At 41.0% G+C, this 25,723-nt stretch overlaps 1 protein-coding gene across 8 annotated transcripts in view; it reads left to right on the forward strand.

The window, feature by feature from the left end:
- Positions 1 to 25,723, forward strand: part of ITSN1 (intersectin 1) — a 237,227-nt gene that overhangs the window by 77,345 nt on the left and 134,159 nt on the right. For all 8 annotated transcript variants that reach the window (XM_081572905.1, XM_081572901.1, XM_081572900.1 and 5 more), the window contains 4 exons: positions 4,898 to 5,058; positions 15,736 to 15,915; positions 17,668 to 17,764; positions 21,245 to 21,345. In XM_081572905.1, the coding sequence (XP_081429031.1) occupies positions 4,898 to 5,058; positions 15,736 to 15,915; positions 17,668 to 17,764; positions 21,245 to 21,345 (539 nt within the window). The remainder of the gene's footprint in view (positions 1 to 4,897; positions 5,059 to 15,735; positions 15,916 to 17,667; positions 17,765 to 21,244; positions 21,346 to 25,723) is intronic.

Here is a 25,723-nt window from a genome sequence, read left to right on the forward strand (position 1 = left end):
TATGTTTTCTGCATTTGGGTTATTTCTAATATTTTACAGTTACAAATAAAGCAGCAAAGAATGAGCAAAAGCATGTGTTTTTGTATTGTTGGAGGTGTACCTTCAGGGTAAATTCATAGGATTGAATTGCTGCATCAAAGAGGAAATCCATATGTAGTTCTGCAGGTGTTGCCAGATTTTCCTACACTTGAAGTTGAAGCACTTTTTCCCAAAGGATATGAGCAATGTGTGGTTTATTTATACAAACCAAACAAAAAACTTACCCTTGGTATTCAATATACTTGTGGACCCTTTCTCATCTTGACCACGCCTGTTGTTATATATAGATACTAATATCAGATTAAACATCGTGTTTAAGATCAGTTTTTATTCAAGAGTCATAAATAATGTTTCACTTACTTTTTATTAAAATATTTTTATCATACTTTTTTTAACTTTGGAAGTTGTGTGAATTTAATTTCAGGATTCTCAGGCTTTTAGTTAGTCTTCTGGGGTGATTATTAGAACTGAGTAAACTGAGAAATAACTATAAATACGTGAAGTGGGCTTCCCAGGTGGCTCAGTGGTAAAGAATCCACGTTTCAATGCAGGAGATAGGGGTTCAGTCCCTGGTACAAGAAGGTCCCCTGGAGGAGGGCATGACAACCCATTCCAGTATTCTTGCCTGGAGAATTCCATCGACAGAGGAGCCTGGTGGGCTACAGTCCTTGGGGTTGCAAAGAGTCAGATTAAGTGATTGAGCGTGCACACACACAGGAGATGAAGTAGATAGCAGAGCTGAAATCATTTTTTGCAGAGAAAATTTGAGAAATAGAATTCCGACTCTTTTCCAGTATCTTAGGAGGGATTGGAGAGAGTTGAGCTTTGTAGGAGTAACTTCTATAATTCTAAAAAGACCTTTGAATTTTTACTACTAAGGAATCCCAACAGCTATGTTATGTTAGTTGAGCAGAAGAACTTTTTTAAAAAGATTACACAAAATTGTTACAAATGTTTTGGGATTTTAGTGGATGTTTAGAACCTGAGCATTACATGTTTCCTCTCCTCTCCCATGGAGGCTTTTGCTAATTATGTCATTACTAGAAAGTCTTTTTCCCCTAACCCACTCATTATCCCACACTAGATATTTTTGTTTCTCTCTAGAAAATGTGTTTTGGGAGCAGTAGTGTGGGGAATAGAAAGTGGGAATCTATCTGCCTATTTTTTTTTGCTTTGTAAAGTATGCATATCAGTATTGATTGTTGGGAACCTTTACTATATCCATGAAAACCATTTGAAATACTTAAATGTCTTTTAAAAAATATTCGAGGGACTTCTGTGGCCGTCTAGTGGTTAAGACTCCATGCTTGTACTGCATGCGGGGCAACAGGTTCGATCCCTGGTCAGGGAACTGTGATCCCGTGTACTGCACAGTGTCACCAAAAAAAGAAAAATTGGTAAAAGGAAGCTTACCATTTCATTTTATTGATTCAACTTACTTTATGAAACCTGAAAAACAGCCTAAAAATAAAGCAACCAAGACCAATCTCATTTATGATCATAGACACAGACAAATGAAAACAAAATCTTAGCAAATGGAATTCTACAATGTACAAAACTATGACCAACTTGAGTTTATCCCAGGAGTGCAAGATTAGTTCAAGATCAAGGAATTCTCTCAACGTTATTTCACTCAGTCATGTCTGACTCTTTTCGACCCCATGGACTGTACCCTGCCAGGTTCCTCTGTCCATGGAATTCTCCAGGCAAGAACACTGAAGTGGGTAGCCATTCCCTGCTCCAGGAGATCTTCCCGACCCAAGGATTGAACCCAGGTCTCCTGAATTGCAGTCTGATTCTTTATCGTCTGAGCCACCAGGGAAGCCCATATTATATCAGCAGATAAAAAGAAAAAGAAGATGTGTGTGATCAGGTCATCAGATGCTGATTAGACATTTGATAAAATGTATGGCAAGCATTTCTAATAAGTAGAAAAGGGAACCGCTTAAATATGTCAGATTACTTTCTAAAAATCAGTACCAAATATTACACTAAACAGTGAAACACTGCAGCCATTTAACTTAAACTCAGAACTAAGCTGGAATGCTCACTCAGTAACGTGATGGAAACAGTAAGAACTGTGAAAAAGAGGAATGGTATAACTATAGTAAACGAAAGCTAACTCTTTTGCTGGTTATGTGATTGTGTAAGTTTCACAGAAGTTTGGTAAGGTTGATCAGCCAGCAGAAATGATTATTAAAAGCAAAATTTTTCTCTGTGCTTGAAATAAGCATCTAAATATGGAAATGAGGAACATGTTCTGTTTGAGTGACAGAAATGATAAAATTCCTCAGACCCCATTTAACGAGAATAGTAATTACTTATATGGAGAAAGTGATGTAATCTTTTTAAAGGAAACATTAGGAGAACTGAATGTACTGTTTTCTTTGGACAAACTATCATAAATATGTCAATTCTATAAAAATTAATATATCTAATGCAGTTTCATCTTGGATTTCAAGAGACTTGTGTGTAGAATAGATAAATTATCTTAAAGTCCACAGGGAAAAAGAAATGTCTGAATAGCCAAGCAAGTTTTTTAAAAAAAATTTATTGGGATTTACAATGTTGTGTTAGTTTCTGCTGTATAGTGAAGGGAATCAGTTATACATACACATATATCTACTCTGTTTTAGATTCTTTTCCCATATAGGCCATTACAGGGTATTGGGTAGAATTCCCTGTGCTATACTGTAGGTCCTTGTTAGTTATCTGTTTTATACATAGTAGTGTGTGTATGTCTACCCCAGTCTTCCAATTTATATCTCCCTGCCTTACCCCCTGGTAACCATAAGTTTGTTTTCTACATCTGTAACTCTATTTCTGTTTTGTAGATAAGTTCATTTGTATTCTTGTTGTTGTTGTTGTTTTACATATAAACAATGTCATGTGATATTCATCTTTCTCTGACTTACTTTACTCAGTATGACAATCTCTAGGTTCATCCAGCAAGTTTTTTTTTTAAATTTATTTATGTTTTTAATTGAAAGGTTTGTGTTGGTTTCTGCCAAACATCAACACAAGTTTTTTAAAAATAAGCTTTGCCAGATACCAGAGTCAGTGCAATCAGATTATTGTCACGTTGACCTGGAAATTATTCAGAGTAGATAATCCAAAAATAGATCTCATTTCATACAAACATTTAATAAACCACAAAAATATTTTTCTGCTTCAGTGAGAAAAGGATGGATTGGTTCCTAAATATTGCTGGGAAAGTTAGGTATCCATCTACCTGATGGAAATCTGGTTGAACGCTGGGGTAACATACCACACATATATGCAATTACAATCGGTTTAAAGGTTGAAATGTAATAAAGTAATACAGTCTTAGAAAAGCAAGCTATATGATCAAAGAAATATTTTACATGTATAAAAAAAGTAGAATTTCTGTATGCTGAAGAATTACACAAAATGGACAAAGTTTAAAAAATTATTTCAGCAACTGAGAGATAAACAGTTGATATGTAGTGTACAATGAGCTCTTTTAAACTGACAAGCAAAAGACATGCAATCCATCAGAAAACTTGGCAAAGGATATGAATGAGCAATTCATAGAAGCATGAGTCCAAATGCTCAAGAAACATGGCAAGCGATGCTGAAGCCCGCTAGCAGTGAGAGGAATTCAGGTTCCATGGTGCAGTTTGCTGCAGGGCTCATTGCTGGCAGGGGAGCTCCTATCTGAGGCAGAAGGATGGTTCCTGTGGCCATAGTGTTTCCTTTATGATTTTATGAGCCTTAAAAATTTTCCTGAGAGATAGTGTTGACTTTTAGAATTTTTCACATTTTTAAAGGTTTGTAATCTTTTTATGACACTTTTCTCGGTGCCTCATGTTTTACTACTTTGCATTAACTCCAGCCATGTAGGGTTATTTTCTATGTAATGTAATTTTCTTTTGTGGATACAATCTCATTGTGTGTGTCTCATTTAAAAGACGGCTAAGGATTAAGCATTTTAATTGGAGTAACTGGTCTTAACATTTGAAGTTTCAAATAAAAATTTTGTTTAAAAAAATAAATCCTTAGGCCTTTGATATCTAGACTTCAACAAATGAAATACGAAGGACCATTTTTTGTGCAGAAGAGGTTAAGTCACATGCAGTTTCAGTTTGCCAAAATGTAGTTTCCGGTTGCAAGTCTAAACTCTGTTCTTCCATTTGGTTACTCTTCGTTGAGAAATATACTTTATATAACAGCTTGTTGAAAGTTGCACTTGACCATTTCTGTTTGAGTGCTGCTTTCAAGTAGTAAGCATGTTTGTAAGCTCATCTAATTAATTTTCACGGCTTTAAAAGTATGCCAGTATTACGTTATAGTAGAGCATAGCATGTCACATTCCCTTGGTGAGGTTTGTAGAACCTCACAGATGGGTTGATGCAATCTAATCAAGAATCTAGAAATAAACTCTTGTTTCCAAATACCTTTGTTTCCCCTGTAATAGCTTTATTGTCACATAATTCATATTACAAAATTCGCAGTTTTAAAGTGTACAGTTCAGTGGTTTTTTAGTCCATTCAGGATTGTGTAACCATCCCCACTGTCCAATTGAGAACATTTTATCACTCCAAAAACAAGCTCTGTTTGATGTCGATAGTATATGTCCTGACATTCAGACTGAAAATTACCTTGTATATCATATAAGTAATGCATGCATCTGAGTAAAGACTAACACAGTAAAACATAATTCATAGTTATGTAAAGCCTTGTCAGTTTTTCCCTACAGCTTGGTAAACAAGTTTTGTTTTGTTTTCTCTGGGACCAAGGGAGCTGACTCTTTAGTTTTTGCGTGGGTGGGACTGGTGGTTTGGGAAGGGTTCTTTTAAGGTCACGGTCATTCTGAGCCCATGCTGTTGTTCTGCAGGGCGCTCGCTGATATGAATAACGATGGAAGGATGGATCAAGTGGAGTTTTCCATTGCTATGAAACTCATCAAGCTGAAGCTCCAAGGATATCAGCTCCCGTCTGCACTTCCCCCTGTCATGAAACAGCAACCAGTTGCTATTTCTAGTGCCCCAGCGTTTGGTGAGTCTAAAAGGAATCGGTTCCTATATCTCATTGTATGTTTTTATTTATTTATTTATTTTTTTAAATTAAAAAAAAAAAAAACCCTTGTGTCGAGGGCTGACTTTCAATAGATCGCAGCGAGGGAGCTGCTCTGCTACGTACGAAACCCCGACCCAGAAGCAGGTCGTCTACGAATGGTTTAGCGCCAGGTGCCCCACGAACGTGCGGTGCGTGACGGGCGAGGGGGCGGCCGCCTTTCCGGCCGCGCCCCGTGTTCATTGTATGTTTTTAAAATAAATATTTCCCTCTCCCTGCCATCTCAGTTTGTAGCACTGAAATTCTAGTAGACATTCAGTCTGAAAAATGATGGCCCTGTGCAGAAAGATAGTGATGGAAGGGGAGACGCATGGTCTCATTCTAACCCTAGGATGAGAGTAATCGAAATGAAAGCAAAAAAAAAAAAAAAAGAAATGAAAGCAAAGGTGTAGATTGTCAGGGAAAAAGGAGTAAACTTGCAGTGTCTGTTGCATCTTCTGTCTCTTTCCCTGCTCCTGTTGGATTCTTGACCCTTCTTCACATCTTCACATACTTCCCTTTGGGTTTTTGTTTTCTAGAGCATCATTTTGTTTCCTTGTGCTGCTTTTGTTTATAGTATCAAGAAAAATGTATTTTTTTTAATAATAGTTGAGGCACTTGGTTACATTATGTTACTTCTTAGCACAAAATGCCACGGGGGGGGGGAGGGGGGAGTTATCCCAATTTAAAACATAATTCCATAAAATGCAGTCTTTTAGTCAGATGTTGTTCTTAAAAATTAATTGGTAGGCATGTCCCTGGTGGTCCAGTGGTTAAAACTTCGAGCTTCCAATGCAGAAAGCATGGGTTCGATTCTTGGTCAGGGAACTAGATACCACATGCCCTATGATATGGCCAAAAAAAAAAAGAAAAAAAAAGACAATTAAATGATAATTAGTTAACTAAGATCACAGTCAACCCTGCTTTCTTTTTCTTTTCCTTTTTTGTTTTTTTGAGCCTTATTGTATGGCATGTCGGATCTGAGTTCCCTGACCGGGGATTGACCCTGTGCCCCCTGAAGTGGAAGCTGTACTGTGCTGTGCTTAGTTGCTCAATCGTGTCCAACTCTTTGCGACCCCATGGACTGCAGCCTGCTGGGCTCCTCTGTCCATGGGCATTCTCTAAGCAAGAATTCTGGCATGGGTTGCTATGCCCTGCTCCAAGGAATCTTCCCAACCCAGGGATCAAACCCAGGTCTCCCGCACTGTAGGCGGATTCTTTACCAATTGAGCCACCAGGGAAGTGGAAGCTAGCAGAGTCTTAACTGCTAGATCATGAGGGAAGTCCCCAACAGTTCTGATTTCTTCTCTGTTCTCACCCTAGGCTTTAATTATTTAGCTTGATTTAAAGATTACAGTAATAAGATCCAACATGTGATTCTTGGGAAAGTTCTTAGACAGTTTAAACAAAACAGAAAAATGGTGGATAGAGTTTCGCTCTCTCCCTTCATCCTAATATATCTGATGACAGGTGATGTAGTGAAGGAGGTTTGGGAGGGAGCAATCGTAGTCGTTCAGGTTGTCCCCGATACAGTTAACCATGTGTGTATGCTCAGTCACTCAGTCGTGTCTGACTCTTTGCAACCCCATGGACCGTAATCCGCCAGGCTCCTCTGTCCATGGGATTTTGCAGGCAAGAATACTGGAGTGGTTTGCCATTTCCTCTTCCAAGGGATCTTCCCAACCCAAGGATTGAACTCGGCATCTCCTGCGTCTCCTGTATCCACAGGCGGGTTCTTCACCACTGAGCCACCTGGGAAGCCCACAGTTAATGATAAGCTGAGATAAATAAATGGTGTACTTAAGAGGTTCACTATTAAAAGCATGCCTTTTAATATGCATTGCCTGTCTTTTGGTTAGTTTGTGCCACAAGTCTGGGTATTTTAAGGGGAAAGGTCCAGGTTTTGGGTTAGGCAAATAGGACGGTGATCCAAGAGAAGGAGGAAAAACTCAAAGTCACATGACAGCTAAGGGTGGAAGGGCAGAGGTGAGAGTGCCGTGGGCTGCTCCAAGGGACCAGCGCCCTCCCTGGCCATCTTCCACCACGTATTCCCAGTTCTGAGCCCTTCGTTAACAAGCTTATTTCAAAGTGGAGGTTGCTCTGAATCCCTGACGGTGCTTATAGCTAAAACCACTAAAGGGTGTTTGGTTTGCTTTTGGCCTCCCTTCCGGGGCTGCAAGAAGAAACCTTGGCATGGAGAAAGGGTCAGATAACCACAGGCATCCCATTTCCTCTTTTTCCCTCAAACCCAGGTGTCGGTAATTCTTCCTCTGACACGTGATATGTCTTCTCTTATTCCATTCTGCTGTAGGAATTTCAGCTCTAGGGATATTGCTGATTTCTTTTCAGGAGCAGTGCCATCATTGTACAGAAGGTTTTATAGTCACTTAAGTAACCTGCCCAGCCTCTAAAGGAAGCCAGAATTTTTTTTTTTTAATTGAAGGATAATCGCTTTACAGAATATTGTTGGTTTCTGCCAAACATCAACATGAATCAGCCACAGGTATACATATGGAGGATTTTTTTTTTTAACTTAAAAAAAAAAAAAAGGCTTTTAAAAATGTTTTTGGCCATGCCTCGCAGCATACAGAATCTTAGTTCCCCGACCAGGGATCACACCCATGCCCCTGGTAGTGGAAGTGTGGTCTTAACCACTGAACCCCGAGGGAAGTCCCTGGGAAGCTGGAAATTCTTAGCTGCCCTCCTGCCGCTCAGACCTTAGCTCTTCCCCTTGGCTTCTCCACTGCTGTTCCTCTCATCATTCTCGTCACATCGACCTGCTCAGGAAACTCTTTTTCCAGAGGATTAATCGTGAGGGAATAACAGATGATAAGGAGAAGTTAAAAGTACACGGTCCCAATCCACTTTTGCCCAAGTTTACTCAAAAAATCTGGCCTTTGCCAAAGTAATTTCTTTCTTATGAATCTTCTGGCTACTTGAAAACATAACTTATTACTATTATCAGTATTTCCTGATTAGTGTGAGACTTTATCTCACCATGGGTTTTTCTAGCCCTGTGGTCTGTCTTCATATGTAGCATGTTCTTTGGTCACAACAGTAACACTAAAAGTGTGCAAGGGATTGTTGATCCTGTGATGCAAAGGCGAGAACTGAGATGCCAAGAAGTTGAACACATAAGCCTGTTTCAAGGGGCTCCCCTGGTGACTCAGTCGATAAAGAGTCTGCCTGCAGTGTGGGAGACCCAGGTTCAGTCGCTGGGTTGGGAAGATTCCCTGGAGAAGGGAAGGGCTACCCAATCCAGTATTCTTGCTTGGAGAATCTCATGGAGCCTGAAGGGTTATAGCCCATGAAGTTGCAAAGAGTCAAACACAACTAATGAGTAACACTTTCTTTCATGTTTCTGAAAGGGAGGCAGAGACTCTTCAAACTCGGTTTTCCTCAAGGACTTTGGTTTCCTCTTTTCCTTCTCTCTTCCCACCTTCATTATCACCAGATCATCAGAGTAACACAGGGCTTCATCACTCTCCCAAGGTTAATGCAAATGTTATCGCACTGTGAAATTTAGGCTGGCTAGAGGTTGAATAGTCATTTTGGAGGAAAATGGGGTGCAGTGATACTGTGATTTGCTTAAGGGTGCCCGGCCATATTCTAGGACATTCTGCGAATATGCCTCATATCTTCTCTCTTCAGTGTGTTTGCACAAACCATCATTCTTCTTTGACTCTGGACTCAGCTGTTTCAGGGAGAGGTTGTTGTGATTGTTTCTGTTTTTTGCCAGAGTCCATAGTTTTACTGGGTCAAACCAATCAATATTTTTAAGCCCTGACTGTGTGTCCTAGTTGCTGGGAATGGGGTGGTAAGACATCATGACTCCAGTTGCTATGGAACTTGTTGGCAAGTTAGGGGAAGAAAACAAATAGACAAATAGTTCTGTGAAACAGGGTGATATGATAGAGACCAGGGCTTCCCAGGTGGAAGTAGTGGTAAAGAACTTACCTGCGTTCCATCCCTGGGTCAGGATCCCCTGGAGGAGGGCATGGCAACCCATTTCAGTATTCTTGCCTGGAGCATCCCGTGAACAAGGGAGCCTGGCGTGCTACAGTCCATAGGGTTGAAAAGAGTCAGAGACTAAAGCCACTTGGCACACATACACTCAGGAGAGACACAGAGAGGACCAGGCGGTGGTTGTTCAGTCGCTCAGTTGTGTCTGACTCTTTGTGACCCCATGGACTGCAGCATCTCCCAGAGTTTGCTCAAACTCATGTCCATTGAGTCGGTGATGCCCTCCAACCATCTCATCCTCTTTCATCTCTTTCTCCTCCTGCCTTCAGTCTTTCCCAGTATCAGAGTCTTTTCCAGTGAGTTGGCTCTTTGCATCAGTTGGCCGAAGTATTAGAGCTTCAGCTTCAGCATCAGTCCTTCCAATGAATACTCAGGGTTGATTTCCTTTACGATTGACTGGTTTGATCTCCTTGCAGTTCAAGAGACTCTCAAGAGTCTTCTCCAGCACCACAGTTCAAAGGCATCAATTCTTCGGCACTTAGCCTTTTTTATTGTCCAGCTCTCACATCCATACATGACTGCTGGAAAAACCATAGCTTTGACTAGACGGACCTTTGTAGGCATAGTAATGTAGTAATGTCTCTGGTTTTTAATATGTTGTCTAGGTTTGTCATAGCTTTACTTCCAAGGAACAAGTGTCTTAATTTCATGGCTGCAATCTACCGTGATTTTGGAGCCCAAGAATATAAAGTCTGTCATTGTTTCCATTATTTCCCTATCTATTTGCCATGAAGTGATGGGACCAAATGCCATGATCTTCATTTTTTGAATGTTGAATTTTAAGCCTGCTCTTTCTCTCCCCTCTTTTACCTTCATCAAAAGGCTCTTTAATTTGTCTTTGCTTTCTACCATAAGGGTGCCTGTGGCAGATCTGCACCTGCATATCTGAGGTTATTGTTATTTCTCCTGAGACAGGTTGTTAGGGAGAATTTACCCAGGCAATAACTTTTGAGCAGGCTTAGGTTTAGGGGGAGAGAACCCTCCTGGCAAAAACAACAGGTCCTAAGGCAAAGCTTGGTGTGTCAGAGCTTATTATTTCTCATAATAATGAGAGACTTGCACCTGACATCCTTAGGGCTTCAGGTCGGGGAGGTGAAGTAGGAGCCAGGTGGCTTGGGACCTAATAAAACCACTAAGTGAACTGAAATTCGCTTAGTCATGTCCAATTCTTTGTGGCCCCATAGACTGTAGCCTGCCAGGTTCCTCTGTCCATGGGATTCTCCAGGCAAGAATACTGGAGTGGGTTGCCATTTCCTCCTCCAGGGGATCTTCCTGACACTGGGATCGAACCCAGGGCTCCCACATTGCAGGCGGATTCTTTACCTCTGAAACCACTAAAGAGCTAGCATTTTTTTCTAAGTAACTTCAGTTGAAAGCATTTGAACAAGGTGTGAATGGTTGATAGACATTTAGAAAAATATAATCTATGTTATCTGAAGATGGTTTTAGTTTTTTTGTGTGGGTTTTTTTTGTTGTTGTTGTTTTGTCATTTGTGTTATCTGAAGACTGGATTACAGGGGACAAGCGTAAAATCAGGGACATCAGTAAGGAGGCTGTTTCCATAGGCAAGAGATTATGGTAATTTAGATCTGGCCAGTGATAATCAATGTGGAAAAGAGCTTAGAATTAGTTTCATCATATCCTGTATTATGGAGGAAAAGTAAATCAGATTTTGACCATACTAGGTTTGAAGGGTCTTGCTGATTTCGAAGTCGAGATGTTAGGGAGGCAGATAAATCTGTATGTCTGCAACACAGGAGGGATTCTCAGCTCTGCTGAGTTTGAATACGGATGGCATTGAAAGCCCTGGGACTGGATACAGGATCTTAGAGAGAAAGTTGTGAGAGGATTTCAATCTTAAATGGAACCAGAGGATATACAGTGGAGAATCTTATGCATGAATCCTCAGGAAAATGAAACTTAAGAACAGAGGTACTACTGATCAGGCATTACAGAAAACTGAAACTGATCTGTTGACTGATGAACCTCCACCAAGAGTCTCTCCTCTTCCTCAAGCCAGTGAACTTACTGCTTGGATTCTAACTGAATTCCCCCATCTTTATGATCCTTACCCATAAATCCAGCTCACTCCAAACCCTCAAAGGACTCACTTGTAGCTTACTACAGTTGGTGTGTCTAGAATTGCAATTCTTGGGACTTCCCTCGTGGTCCAGTGGTTAAGACTCAGCACTTCCAATGCAGGGGGCACGGGTTTGATCTGTAGTTGGGGAACTAAGATCCCACATGCCTCCCAACCAAGAGAGACAAAAAAAAGAAAGACATCAGAATTGCACTTCTTCTGCTATTCCTGCATAAGCTCAACTTCTGGTGATTCAGTGTTCCTCTTTGTTTAGGTTGACAGAGTGTAGCTGGAGTAGGCAGAACATTTAAGATCACACCTTGTTTCAAGCGGGGGGTGGGGGGGTGCTCCATGTTTGAGTTGCTTCTGTGCTGTACTTAGCTACTCAGTTGTGTATGACTCTTTGTGACCCCATGGACTGTAGCCCACCAGGCTCCTCTGTCCATGGGGATTCTCTGGGCAAGAATAGTGGAGTGGGTTGCCATGCCCTCCTCCAGGGGATCTTCCCAACTCAGGAACTGAACCCAACTCTTTCGCATTGCAGGCAGATTCTTTACCATCTGAGCCACCAGGGAAGCCCAAGAATACTGGAGTGGGTAGCCTATCCCTTCTCCAGGGGATCTTCCCAACCTAGTAATCTAACCGGGGGGGGTCTCCTGTATTGCAGGTAGATTCTTTACCAGCTGAGCTACCAGGGAAGAGTTGCTTCTGAGGGACTGAGTAAGAATAGGATGCAAGAGTGATTGGATTTGACATTTGATAAGATGGGTTTGGGCCTGATCTTGGGCGTCCCTAGTGGTTCAGACAGTAAAGAATCTGCCTGCAATGTGGGAGACCTGGGTTCAATCCCTGGGTCAGGAAGATCCCCTGGAGAAAGGAAAGGCAACCCACTCTGGTATTCTTGCCTGGGAAATCCCATGGACAGAGGAACCTGACTGGCTACAGTCCATGGGGTTGCAAAGGCACTACTGAGCAACTTACACTTTCACTTTCACTTTGATGAGCAGTTTCCTTGGAGTGGTAGGGACAAAAGCCTGCTGGAGGCCTGGGAGGGCGGAGAGTTTAACCGTGAGTGGGAGCCTGTCAGCTAAAGGATAGCGTGTTGATGGTTGGAAAAGGCTCCCATGTTTTTAGAGTCAAGTGGAAAACTCAGTGGTTGAGGAGAGAGTGGAAAATTTCATGAATGGAGACTTAGCACCGTCAAGAGAGATGGCATCTAAAACCTTGCCTCTGGGGGATGTGTTTGTTTAGAGGTATCCAGAAAATGCCATTCATTCAGAAGAAGTGGTCACTTGGTAAGAGGGACAATTTAAAAGCTGAATAGGTAACTGAAATGGACAAATCATGGTGTTAAGAGAATAATGATGAGGGTTGTCCCTGGATTAGAAGACTTGCAAGATCTGGTCCCTATGGATTCTTCAAACTGACCGACAAGGCTGCCTTTGATGACTGGATCCCACACCAAGGAGAAATGACTGGGAGTGGAATAAAGATTAAACAGGGCAGGGACACAGAGACAGGAGGATGAGAAGGTCCAGACCTAAGTGGGGGAGGAGATCGAACCCGCCCAGGAAGCCAGGCTCACACATCAAAAGGAGCAACAGGCAGTATCAGGCAGGGTCAAATCCCACACAAAGTTATTATTAGAAAAAAGAGGATGAAGAGATGAGCAACGCCCCCGTGGGTGATGACCGCACACCAGTGACCTGCTGTTTCAAAACAAGCCGAGAGGCACTAAGAAAATGATGCAAGTCATGAATGACTGATCAGAATATTTTAAAACTCCAGAAATCAGGTGACCACACGGCAAAGAATCAGACATAAAAGAAAAAGTTGTTTCAGAAATGAAGAGTGAACCAGAGGCAGCACAAGAGAGAGTGAAGAGAAACAGAGAGCAAAAAAAAAAAAGAAGACAGTTTCGAGCATTAAAAGGAAATGACAAAAGAGACGAAAAGAATTTGAGAACAAATGCCAAATGATGAAGGTGAAGAGAATTGACTAGCTGGTTAGTTGGGGCCTCTGAAGAAGAATACCAGAGCAAGGGAAGGGAGCAAATGAGAAAAGCTACTTCAAGACAGCTTTCTTGACACGGCAGGTGTGAAACTGAATTTGAACAAATACAGCATGTGCCTAGGAATATCGACCTGGAGAGATCAAGACTAAGATCCAGTCTAGTAAAACAAGAAAATCACTTGGGCACAAGCAAAAAGAAAGCACATGGCTCACAAGAAAGAAATTAGACATCAAAAGAGACACAGATAAATAGAACAGGATTATGAACTCTATGGGAGAGGGTGAGGGCGGGATGATATAGGAGAATGGCATGGAAGCATGTAAATTATCATATGTGAAACGAATCGCCAGTCCAGGTTCAATGCATGATACAGGGTGCTCGGGGCTGGTGCACTGGGATGACCTGGAGGGATGGGATGGGGAGGGAGGTGGAAGGGGGGTTCTGGAAGGGGAAAAGATGTACACCCAAGGTGGATTCATGTCAATGTATGGCAAAACAAATACAATATTGTAAAGTTAAAAAATAGAAAATAAACTAAAAAAAAAAAAGAAATTAGAGCATCTTCTGACTTTTCATCCTGCCAGAAGGAAATGGAGTGACATATTTAAGATTTGCAACGAAGGAATCACCCAAGAATTTTGTGTCCAGAAAAACCACACCAACCAACTTTCTAACCCTGTGGACACTGACTTTACATCTTACAAGTAAATTCAATTCTGACGCTCACTCTGGTCATTAGTGTTAGAGTCCGTGGGCTTAAGGGCTCAGTCCCACAAGACTGCCCTCACTTTAGACTTGAGTCACAAGTACTGGGCCCTAGTACTGTCTGACTTGACTACAGAGTCAGTTCTTGTTTGGTCTCTAAGTCATGTCCGACTCTCTGCGACCCCTTGGACGGCAGCACGCCAGGGTTCCCTGTCCTTCACTATCTCCCAGAGTTTGCTCAAACTTATGTCCATTGAGTCGATGATGCCATCCAACCATCTCATCCTGTCACCCCCTTCTCCTCCTGCCTTCAATCTTTCCCAGCATCAGGGTCTTTTCCAATGAGTCAGTTCTTTGCATCAGGTGGCCAAAGTATTGGAGCTTCAGCGTCAGCATCAGTTCTTCCAATGAATATTCAGGGTTGATATCCTTTCAGATTGACTCAAGTCAGAGGCTCCTGCAAACCCTTCTCCCACTTTTTAAATTTCCTGGAATAGCTCCCAAAACTTTGGGAAACTTGTATTTACATTTGCTGGTTTTCTATAAAGGATACAGATGAACAGGAAGATGGAGAGGTATGTAGGGTGAGGTCCCAAGGAATCCTGAATGCAGGAGCTTCTGTTGTCCAGGAGCCTGGAAGTTCTCCATACCTTGTTGTGTAGGAGTTGTGAGGCGAATGTGATAACCACTACAGTACAGAAATGAGGTCCATCGTGTAGGAGTTGTTATGGGAGTTTCATAACAGAGGCTTCATTGATGAAATCATCAGCCTTTGATTAGCTCACTTTCCCCTGTCTATTCTCCCCTGATGTCTCATCAAACACAAGATGACAGTCTTCCCACTCCAGAGATTCCAAGGATCTTAAAAGCTCTTGTGTCATGAACCAGCAACTAAGATCAAATATTTTGGCAGAAGATGTTCTATCAGTCAGGAAATTAAAAGGATTTTAGGAATTCTTCTGGCTTCCCCGATGGCTCAGCGGTAAAGAATTCGCCTGCAATATAGGAGATGCCAGTTCGACTCCTGGGTCGGAAAGATCTCCTGGAGAAGGATGTGGCAACCCACTCCAGTATTCTTTCCTGGAGGATCCCGTGGACTGAGGAGCCTGGTGGGCTACAGTCCATGGGGTCGCAAAGAGTCGGACATGGCTGAGCAACCACACATGCACGTCAGAGCTCTGTAAAGAATAAGGACCTGGGGCCAAAGATCAGATCTATATTTCTTAAAATGTCACAGTATCACAAGTTAGGGTAGAAAAATGAAAAAGAATAGAGACATTTAATTTAGTTCTATCATTTCTTCATTTTTTTTTTTTTTTTTTTTTTTGGTTAGAATACTTCTATAAAGAGAAACTTTCTCATCAAATGTTTGATTACTCTGAGGTTCAGTATGTAAAGGGAAGGTGGATTAAATGTTTATTTTCTGCCTTTATTTATTAGTTTTCAAAATAAATTGATTTCCTGTGGTGACCAATTAGGAATTTTTTACAAAAAGTACTTCACTGTGAATTTATGAATTGATTTCTCTTTGGTGGCTTTCAGTCCACTGTGGTTATTATTCTTATTGGTCCTCAACATCGGCCAGTAGATCTGTCTTTAAGTCAGGGTCTTGAGCCCTTTCCATCCAATCATTCACAATGTTTAATACTTTTCAAAAGGATTCATCTGAATTCAAATTTTAAATAGGAGTATATTATGACTGGGAAAGGGTTTCCCTCTCCATGCATTCCTGGATTAATTATTGTTGAATGTTGAAATGTGGTTCCATGTGAATTTTGTTGGGATTTTCCCTTCATAGGTATGGGAGGTATCGCCAGCATGCCGCCACTGACCGCTGTTGCTCCTGTGCCAATGGGTTCCATTCCTGTTGTCGGGATGTCTCCCCCTCTAGTATCATCTGTTCCTGCAGCAGGGGTGCCCCCCCTGGCTAACGGGGCACCCCCGGTCATACAGCCTCTGCCTGCATTTGCTCATCCTGGTATGTGAACCTGCTAAAGCCACAGGCTGAAGTTCTATATGTATTTTACTCGTCATTCTTACTAAGGCTTCTGTTTTCACACTCGGATTATATTTACATAGTATTTTATTCCAGAAGAAATAATCTTTTCTTTTCTTTTTTTTCCACCTAATGTCTCATTTTGGGGAAGAGCTAGGCTAGAGAGAGGGCATGAAATTATGTACCCTTGGCTGCCATTATGCACAAAGGTGAACTCAACAGCTAAAATCAAGAGCATAATTTCCTTTCAAGGGCTTGATGAGAGCAGCTCAAGTTTGAACAGCATTTAGCACTTTTTAGTTCCATGTATCACTTACTACTTTTCTTCAGCTGCCATGAACTGCTAATAAACAAGCCAATCCCTTAGGAGTAGAATTATGTGGGAGATGAAAAAGAACATTGCCTTTTTTTTTTTTTTTCAAGAGGTGTAGTGAATCAGGCAAAGAGGGGGAAGGAAATCTAATGAATGACTATATTAAGGTTATAGTATTCCATGCTTGCTTACTTGAACAAAGGATTACAAAGTGTCTGGCCTAGCTAATTGCACTTTGAGACTTTATTCAAAGTCTTTTTTTCCCTTTAAAGAAAAGGAGGCTTAGTAGTAAGGAGTCCACCTGCCTATAGGAGACTCAAGTTTGGTCCTTGGGTCAGGAAGATCCCCCAGAAGAGGAAATGGCAACCCACTCCAGTATTCTTGCCTGGAAAATCCCATAGACAGAGGAGCCTGGTGGTCTACAGGTCATGGACTCGCAAAAGAGTTGGACGTGACTTAGCAACTAAACAGTGACAACAGAGAAAAGCATAAAGTGTAGATGTAGATAGCCGTAGTCTAACGAATCTGAGTGGGTGCATATCAATATGGAAATTTTTTTCTTGTTTTATTTTTTAAGTACTTCAGATGAGTCTGTACATTCAATCATGATTGACAGTGTGGGTTTGAGCCTAATATGTGAATCTGCCTACACCCCTGCATTTATTACATCTGTCAGGATGTGTCTCTATGTTATAGTCATAGAATCTAAATGGACCTTTGGTTTTTAAGATATTCTTGTCACAGGTAGCTTGTCTTTCATAGGTGACCATGACTGTAGGTGTGATGGCGGCTGAGAAAGTGCTTGTGATTATTTTTCCAGTGGTAGCAGTGAATCCACACACTGTGTCTTCTTTTCTTTTGTGTCGAATGGCAGTTGTTGCAAGACTGTAGGCAAGGTTGGGGGAAATGTTGGTTAAAGCTCAGAGTTTTTCTCCCGACACGCAGCCTGAATAAGACTCAGATGCAAAAGCTGGCCCTTCCTGGCATCACATGTCATCTGGCCGAGACAGGCCTGTGACTTCTTGGCTCTGACATCTGGAACTGATACTTCAGCTGCTTCAGTGCAGTTAAGAATATGCCAGCTGTCTATTTAAGCTGTTACTTCTTCAACTGTAGGAACAGATACTATAAAATGTGATACTAAATGTTTAATGAAGAGCCCAACTTTCTGGATGTAAACATTACTACCTAGTAAGGTAGTTTTATGAGGAACAAGTAAAACATTTTTGGTTAGAGGGCAGGAAGCAAGGAGGGAATGACTGTTTTTGAGTCTAGAATGGTCAGAATGGAGGAATAATTTCTGCCTTAGAAATTATTTGATGAAAAAAATTTTGATAACTATGCATTTTGATTTTTGTCAAAGGGAAACATTTCTTATTTTTGTAGAGTTAAATTCATTCAACATTTATTTATTTTTACAGCTGCCACATTGCCAAAGAGTTCTTCCTTTAGTAGATCTGGCCCAGGGTCGCAGTTAAACACGAAATTACAGAAGGCACAATCATTTGACGTGGCCAGGTAAGTTTGCATGTTTTCAAATGGGTGGTTTGGTTGAAACTGTTGTCTGATTGACTCATAAATTTGAAAATGAATTAGCTATGTGTTCTTTACTTATCTTCTTTTATTTTGTAGCATGCTAATATTATTTGTCTTAATTCTGGATAATGTTCTAGATTTTATTATTTGTTTGTTGTAGCAATGACAGAATCAGAAACACTACTTTCCTTAAAAAAACTTAGGTTTTTTTTTTTTTCCATGAGGATGATAAATATGTAGTAGTCCATGGTTGGAGAAGGAAATGGCAACCCACTCCAGTGTTCTTGCCTGGAGAATCCCAGGGACGGGGGAGCCTGGTGGGCTGCCGTCTATGGGGTCGCACAGAGTCGGACACGACTGAAGCGACTTAGCAGCAGCAGCAGCAGCAGTCCATGGTTAGCTATTTTGTGTCAGTCATTTGAAAGTTTATGTATCGGGTCTCCCTTGGTGGTCCAGTGGTTAAGAATCACCTGCCAGTGAAAGGGACAGCGGTTCAATCCCACGCGCCTCGGGTCGACTAAGCCCGTGTGCCATAGAGTAAGTACTATCGCTTGAAGCACCTCACGCTGTAAAATAAAAAGGTTTATGTATAAAATATTTTATATGAAACTTAGAGTCAAAACTGGCTGTAATTTTATCTCAAATCATCTTGTGAAGCCTGTGTGGATTGTTAGTAAAACTTCAGATCAGTTTTTATGAAATGAGTTATTCAAGTTAGTGAAGAGCTCTTATTAACTGGATATGTGGCTCGATTTTGTTAAAGCTTACATGACCTGCTGCCTTGTATTTTGGCCAGACTTGGTTCCCATTATCTTTTAGATTTTTATTTTACCCATATTTTCCCCTTGCATAATGGTGCACTAAAATGAAAAATTAAGTCTCTTGATAAACTGTCTCAAAACTTTTGAAGTGAGAAGATGTAGATGAACATGATTGCATCTTTTCTTGTTTCAGTCCTCTTTACGAATCTTTCCTAAGTGAATCAAGTCATGTTTCCTCTTTAAAGAGAAGAGCATGTTGAATATAACTCAAAAATTCATTACCTTTTAAAAATTAATATAAAGAAAATCCATAAGCTGCAAAGCACTGTGTCAAATGCTTTATGCACAGTAACCCTTTTAATGCTCACCATCTTCTCGAGAAGATGACTGTGATTATCTCTGTGTTATGGATGAGGAGGCTCAGAGAGTAAGTGACTTGCTCAAGGTAACTCGTAAATGATAGGGCCAAGTACTGAACTGAGGTCTTTCTGATTTTAAGGCAAATGTTCTTAAAATTTGCCCTAGTAACTTTGGTTAATTGTTGAATATAGGTTGTAAGGCATCAGATACGGAGTCTGGGGAAGCTAACGCTCAGAAACCCCAAACTCCCAACAAGGGAGCATTTTTAAAGGCCAGGTGAAGGAAGGGAGTCACAGAGTGTTTAATCAACTTCTGCACACCTCTCTGATTGATGGTGAGGTGCCAGGGCAATGCCATAGGGGTTGATGCCGAAGCTGAAGCTCTGATATTTTGGCTACCTGATGTGAAGAGCCACACATTGGAAAAGACCCTGATCCTGGGAAAGATTGAGGGCAAAAGGAGAAGGGAATGGCAGAGGATGAGGTTGTTGGATAGCATCACTGACTCAACAGACATGAGTCTGAGCAAACTCAGGGAGCTAGTGAAGGACAGGGGAGCTTGGTGTGTTGCAGTCCATGGGGTCACAAAGAGTCAGATACCACTTAGCGACTGAACAGCAACAAGGGTTGATGTTATCAATCTTTAAACTCCAGCTTCCCTTGGTGGAGTTTTAGCATCTGTAAAACAAGTCAGGAATGTGCATCAGACCCTGTTATCTAGGTACTTCAGGGAGGAACTAAGGATTCTGTGACTGCCATATGGCACATTTGCTGTTTAAATTGTTACCAGTTCTCCTGGCCCAACTGCGACTTTTGTCACTACATGTTCACATCCTTTCTATCATTAATTCTTGAGCCAGACTTTTGTGACTCAAGCGAGGCCTGGGAGACCACAGCTTTTCTACAAACAAGAGACAGGCAGAGGGGAAAAAGAGAGAGAGAGGCAGAGAACATGAGGGGAGAGGTCTGTCCTCGGAAGACCCTACAGTGTCCTGCTTGGTTATAAAAACACTGTTTTGGTTTTTTGTTTTTTTTTTTTTAATAGTTACCCTTCAATATCTTAAGTTTCTAGAAAGTTTGTACGATGTAGCATCTAACTTTTTGGATAATGCATTTTTAGACCTGTTTACGTTCTCGGGAATTTGGCAGAAAACTACGGTTTGATAAGTGTAGTCTTGGGCACTTTGTGTTTTATATCCTACATTCCTGGGGTGGAGGGGAGAGATAATTGACTTCTTGACAAATTGGGAAGAGTTGAAATCTGCACAATATTAGTTTAAAACGAGAGATTTCTTGCAGAAATAGGCGTAGCAGAATAGACCCCGGTGAATGATTTTAATGAGAAGTACATAAAACTTGAAACGGTAAATTTTTATAAGTACTTTTGAAGCGTTTGGGAGCAGTTTCTGTGCTTTAAGCAGTGTACATAGTAAGAATAAGGACACAGATAAAGTACATAAATGAGGATTAAAAGTTCACTTTAACATGTGAGAAATAGATATTTTTGTTGAAAGGACGTTGCACATGGGGCCTTAGTTGTAATCTGTCCTGGAAGTGGAATGCCTTTTTTTTTTTTTTACTGTCAGCTCAATCATCATGTTTAAATTGCCCGACACAAACAGCGGGCTCTTAACAAACTGTGGGTACAACCAGCGTGATACTGTGTGGGAACTGATCTAAGGAACTGATCATCAGGGAGATCTACACCCAAGCTGGCTGCTGGTAAGGGGTTTCTTGAGGTCAGGGGCGCTACACATTGGCAGGAAAGACCAGCCCTGGGTTGCAGTCAGAAGCAGAACTCCTTCCTTTCAACACTGCTGAGAAGTGTTCTATTCTCTCTTGGAAACTCCACGTGTGGGCATTTAAATTCTCAGAATGAAATAACTTCCCTTCATTAAGAAATCCATCCTGTATTTTGGTGTAAGATCATTAAACATTTTAAAAAATTAATACCTTTGAAGGCAGTTGCTTTTGTTTGCTGTCCACATGGCCTTTTAAACCAAAAGACTAGATGTTACTGTGATCACCTAAGTTCCGAGGAGATTTTCCATCCTTTTGTAGAACCTTTAAATTAGTTTAATTGTATGTATAACTTGAACCAGCCACTGGGTCTGTCCTGTTTACTCAAAGTAATGGGAAGCTCAAAATAATGAGCTTATCTGTATGCAGAGAAAGGTTTGTAACCTAAGAAATGAAAAAAATCATGATGGAAAATTCTGAAATAGTGATCAGAAAGGGAATAGAATGTTAAAGCTAGTTTTCTAGAAAGTTCTTAGTTTTTTAAGATCTAAAATGTGCAGGTCCTTCCTGTTCACCCTTTTTTCCTGTCTTTCCGCCCACAGTGTCCCTCCTGCAGCTGAGTGGGCCGTTCCTCAGTCATCCAGGCTGAAATACAGACAGCTCTTCAATAGTCACGACAAAACCATGAGTGGACACCTAACAGGTATTTACACACAAGAATTAATTTAGTGAAATATGGTCTCCATTCTAAATGTAAATTGTTTCTAGATATTGGACCAAAGATTTTCCAGACTTTCTTCTATTTACCTGTACTTCTTTCTAAACAGGGTTTTCATTGTTCCTTTTATCTCATCACTGATTGACTGATAAGTTCTCATCAACTGATAAGGCCATAGTTACTTCATTCTCTACTGCCTCAGGCTTTTGCTTCTTGGAAAATAGAACCTAGACCACACCACGAATCCCCCAGCACCCCAAATGCCACTAGTATGCAAATCAGAGCACTAGCAAAGGAACACTGCTGTGAACAAAACCTGATTCACCTTCTGAAGTCCAGCTTCGTAGGTCAACTTGAAACTGCCTACTCAAAGGATCAGGGATGACGGCCGCGGCAGGGTGAAAGGGGAATGACTGGGGAGTTGGGAACCTGGCCTTGCCACTTACCAGCTGGAGGTCAATTTACCTACTTGGATCTTATTTCTTCATGTATAAAAGGCCAGAGTTAAGTTACATGGTCTCTGTGGATTTAAAAAAAAAGTTCTGTTGTCTACATCAGAAGGACTCAAAGGATTTTATGATGCTATCCAGAAATCTTTCTAATAAGGGGTTGTTGTTGTTGTTCAGTCCCTCAGTCATGTCTGACTCTTTGCGACCCCATGGACACAGCACACCAGGCTTCCCTGTCCTTCACCACTTCTGGAGTTTGCTCAAACTCATGTTCATGAGTTGGTGATGCCATCCAACCATCTCATCCTCTGTTGCCCCCTTCTTCTGCCCACAATCTTTCCCAGCATCAGGGTCTTTTCCAGTGAGTTGGCTCTTCGCATCAGGTGGTTTGAGTATTTGAGCTTCAGCTTCAGCATCAGTCCTTGCAGTGAATATTCAAGGTTGGTTTCTTTTAGGATTGTCTGGTTTTATCTCCTTGCTGTCCAGTGGACTCTTAAGAGTCTTCTCCAGCACCACAATTTGAAAACGTCAGTTCTTCAGCACTGCATCAGTCAGTTCAGTCGCTCAGTCTTGTCTGACTCTTTGTGACCCCATGGACTGTGGCACGCCAGGCCTCCCTGTCCATCACCAACTTCCAGAGTTTACTCAAACTCATGTCCATTGAATTGGTGATGCCATCCAACCATCTCATCCTCTGTTGTCCCCTTCTCCTCCCACCTTCAATCTTTCCCAGCATCAGGGGCTTTTCCAATAAGTCAGCACTTCGAATCAGGTGGCCAAAGTATTGGAGTTTCAGCTTCAGCATCAGTCCTTCCAATGAACACTCAGGACTGATCTCCTTTAGCATGAACTGGTTGGATCTCCTTGCAGTCCAAGGAACTCTCAAGAGTCTTCTCCAACACCACAGTTCAAAAGCATCAATTCTTTGGTACTCAGCTTTCTTTATAGTCCAGCTCTCACATCCGTACATGACTACTGCAAAAACCATAGCCTTGACTAGCCAAACCTTTGTTGGCAAAGTAATGTCTCTGCTTTTTAATATGCTATCTCGGTTGGTCATAACTTTCCTTCCAAGGAGTAAGTGTCTTTTAATTTCATGGCTGCAGTCACCACCTGTAGTGATTTTGGAGCTCAAAAAAATAAAGTCTGCTACTGTTTCCCCATCTATTTGCCACGAAGTGATGGGACCAGATGCCATGATCTTAGTTTTCTGAATGTTGAACCTTAAGCCAACTTTTTCACTCTCCTCTTTCACTTTCATCAAGAGGCTCTTTAGTTCTTCTTTGCTTTCTGCCATAAGGGTGGTGTCATCTGCATATACGAGGTTATTGATATTTCTCCCAGCAATCTTGATTCCAGCTTGTGCTTCATCCAGCCCAGCATTTCTCATGATGTATTGTTGCCTTGAGAACCCTTTAAACAGTCATCTGCATGTCTGAGGTTATTGATAGTTCTCCCTACAATCTTGATTCCAGCTTGAGCTTCATCTATCCTAGCATTTTGCATGATGTACTCTGCATATAAGTTAGATAAGCAGGGTGACAATACTAAGGGGTTAAACACATCAAGTTGATTAGAGAGTTATAAAGAAATGTGTAATTTTAATAAAGGAAAATAGAGACCTCCAATACAAACATTACATATAAAAGGGGGAAAAATGTAACTGATCTTTAACAAATATGAAAGGAGGGGAATATGGGTTCATTTTTCTGGGGTAGAGAAGCACTCATATTTAACATACAAGACATTTTAAGCTTCTTATTTTAACTTTTTTTTTTTTGCTATTACTTAAAATTGCAAGTTTTACTTCAAAAGAAAAATTCATCCTTGTTTAAAAAATGTCAGGATTGAGTGAGACTTTGAAGAATTCTGGTCTAATCTTGAACCCTGTCCCAATGAAAAAATCTCAGTGGTCATTTCAAATAAGCGTATATTTGTATCTGAAATAGCAAATTATAAGTATACACAAAGTCTCTCTCTGCCTCTCTCACTCTGCTACAACAGCAGCTCTCATAGTACGGTTTTTCATATTTCTTCAGTGTCCAATATTCAGTGGTATCATTTTAAGTACTGTTTAACCAGATTCACCCCAGTGTGTCATACAGACCCAGACCTGCATAGTCTGTGAATTTGAAAGCATTTCTTCACAGCATTGTTGGTGTTTCCTGGGAATTACTTAAAATAGTATTCAGATGCAACATTGATGCCCAAATTCTCTTTTCTTGGTAGGATATGTGTTTTATGATGGAAGTATCATATCAGGTAAAAGATGTATGACAGAGGTACTTCAATATTCAGAATTTTTAATATCTGAGACAGAAAGTAAAATTGAAATACACTAGATGAGCAGATTTTTGCTACTGTTTATCTGTATGAAAGTGAAAAACTGAAAGTGTTAATTGCTCAGTTGTGCCCAACTCTTTACAACCCCATGGACTACTTAGTACTATTTTGTCCTGGAAAACATTTGAGGTCGGAATTTCATTTTCAAACCAGATCCTTGTATAGTCATGAAAAATAATTTGTTACAGTAAATTTTTAAATAGGAGTAAATCAAAGAAATTTAGTCTGTTTTCCCTTTGTGAGGAGTCACGTATAGAGTGTGTTTTAAGCTAAATGAGACTGTGCATGGGAGCAGAGGAGGTTTGCTGAGACGGACGACATAGAAGGATTGTTGTCATGATAACGTCACCCCCCAAAGCAGTTACTCAGTTCCGCTTAAGAACTGGGTAAGAGTAAGAGGAGTATCAAGACAGCTGAGAAGAGTTCTCAGAATGGCAAAAGGCACAGGTGAGATATTGAGCAGTGGCACAGGTCACCCCACTGATTCAGTTCAGTTCAGTTGCTCAGTCGTGTCCAACTCTTTGTGACCCCATGGACTGCAGCACGCCAGGCTCCCCTGTCCATCACCAACTCCTGGAGCTTCCTCAAACTCATGTCCATTGAGTTGGTGATGATTCCCTGAGTTGATTTAACTGATACACCTCCTTAGGTGGGTACCCCCCTGTTCCTTCCCAACTTGATATATATACTATTGCATACTCTTAAAAGAGACACTCTTATAAAAAAAAAAGAGTTCTTCTTTAATCAAACTGATATAAGTAGCTCTAGAATTCTAGGCTTCCTTTGTGGCTCAGATGTTAAAGAGTCTGCCTGCAATGCAGGAGACCTGGGTTTGATCTCTGGGTCAGGAAGATCCCCTGGAGGAGGGCATGGCAATCCACTCCAGTTTTCTTGCGTGGAGAATCCCATGAACAGAGAAGCCTGGTGGGCTACAGTCCATGCGTTTGCATAGAGTTGGACACGACTGAGTGACTAAGATACACACACAGAATTCTGGAAATGCTATTCTTGCTAGTCCTTTTCTCAAAGAGGTATTTTATTATCCCCTTGCATTCTGAAACTGGGACTGTTATTTGGTTATTCATATGCTAATCTCAGAAGCTAAAAAGTCTTAGTCATTTTTTGAACTAAACCTTTGACTTCACTGAATTATCTCTGTCCTTTACATTCCTGCTGCCCTGCCCAATCGTGGATACCCATTGTAGGCTTTGTGAACTTGAGATTTTATTTATATCCTTAATATTTTCTTATAAGCCAGTACTCTTTTCATGAATGTAGGCTTCCACGGGAGGTTGCTCTGTTATGCTAAGAGACTGTCTTCACTGTTGCTGATCTAGTTTAATATTTCTTAACCTGGCCTTAAGATTTAACAGAATCCCATATTAGAATTGCAAAAGACAATAGGGATCCACAGACTTTTCTGTAAAGAGCAAAATACTAAATGTTTTAGGCTTGCAGTCACACACTGTTGTAACTATCCAGCTTTGCCATTGCAGTATGAAAGCAGCCATAATATGTTTAAACGAATGGGCATGGCTATGTTTCAGTGAAACTTTATTTACAAAAACAGC

Source organism: Giraffa tippelskirchi, chromosome 2, assembly GCF_054371585.1.
Source record: "Giraffa tippelskirchi isolate mGirTip1 chromosome 2, T2T-mGirTip1v1.2.pri, whole genome shotgun sequence".
Lineage (NCBI taxonomy): Eukaryota > Metazoa > Chordata > Mammalia > Artiodactyla > Giraffidae > Giraffa > Giraffa tippelskirchi.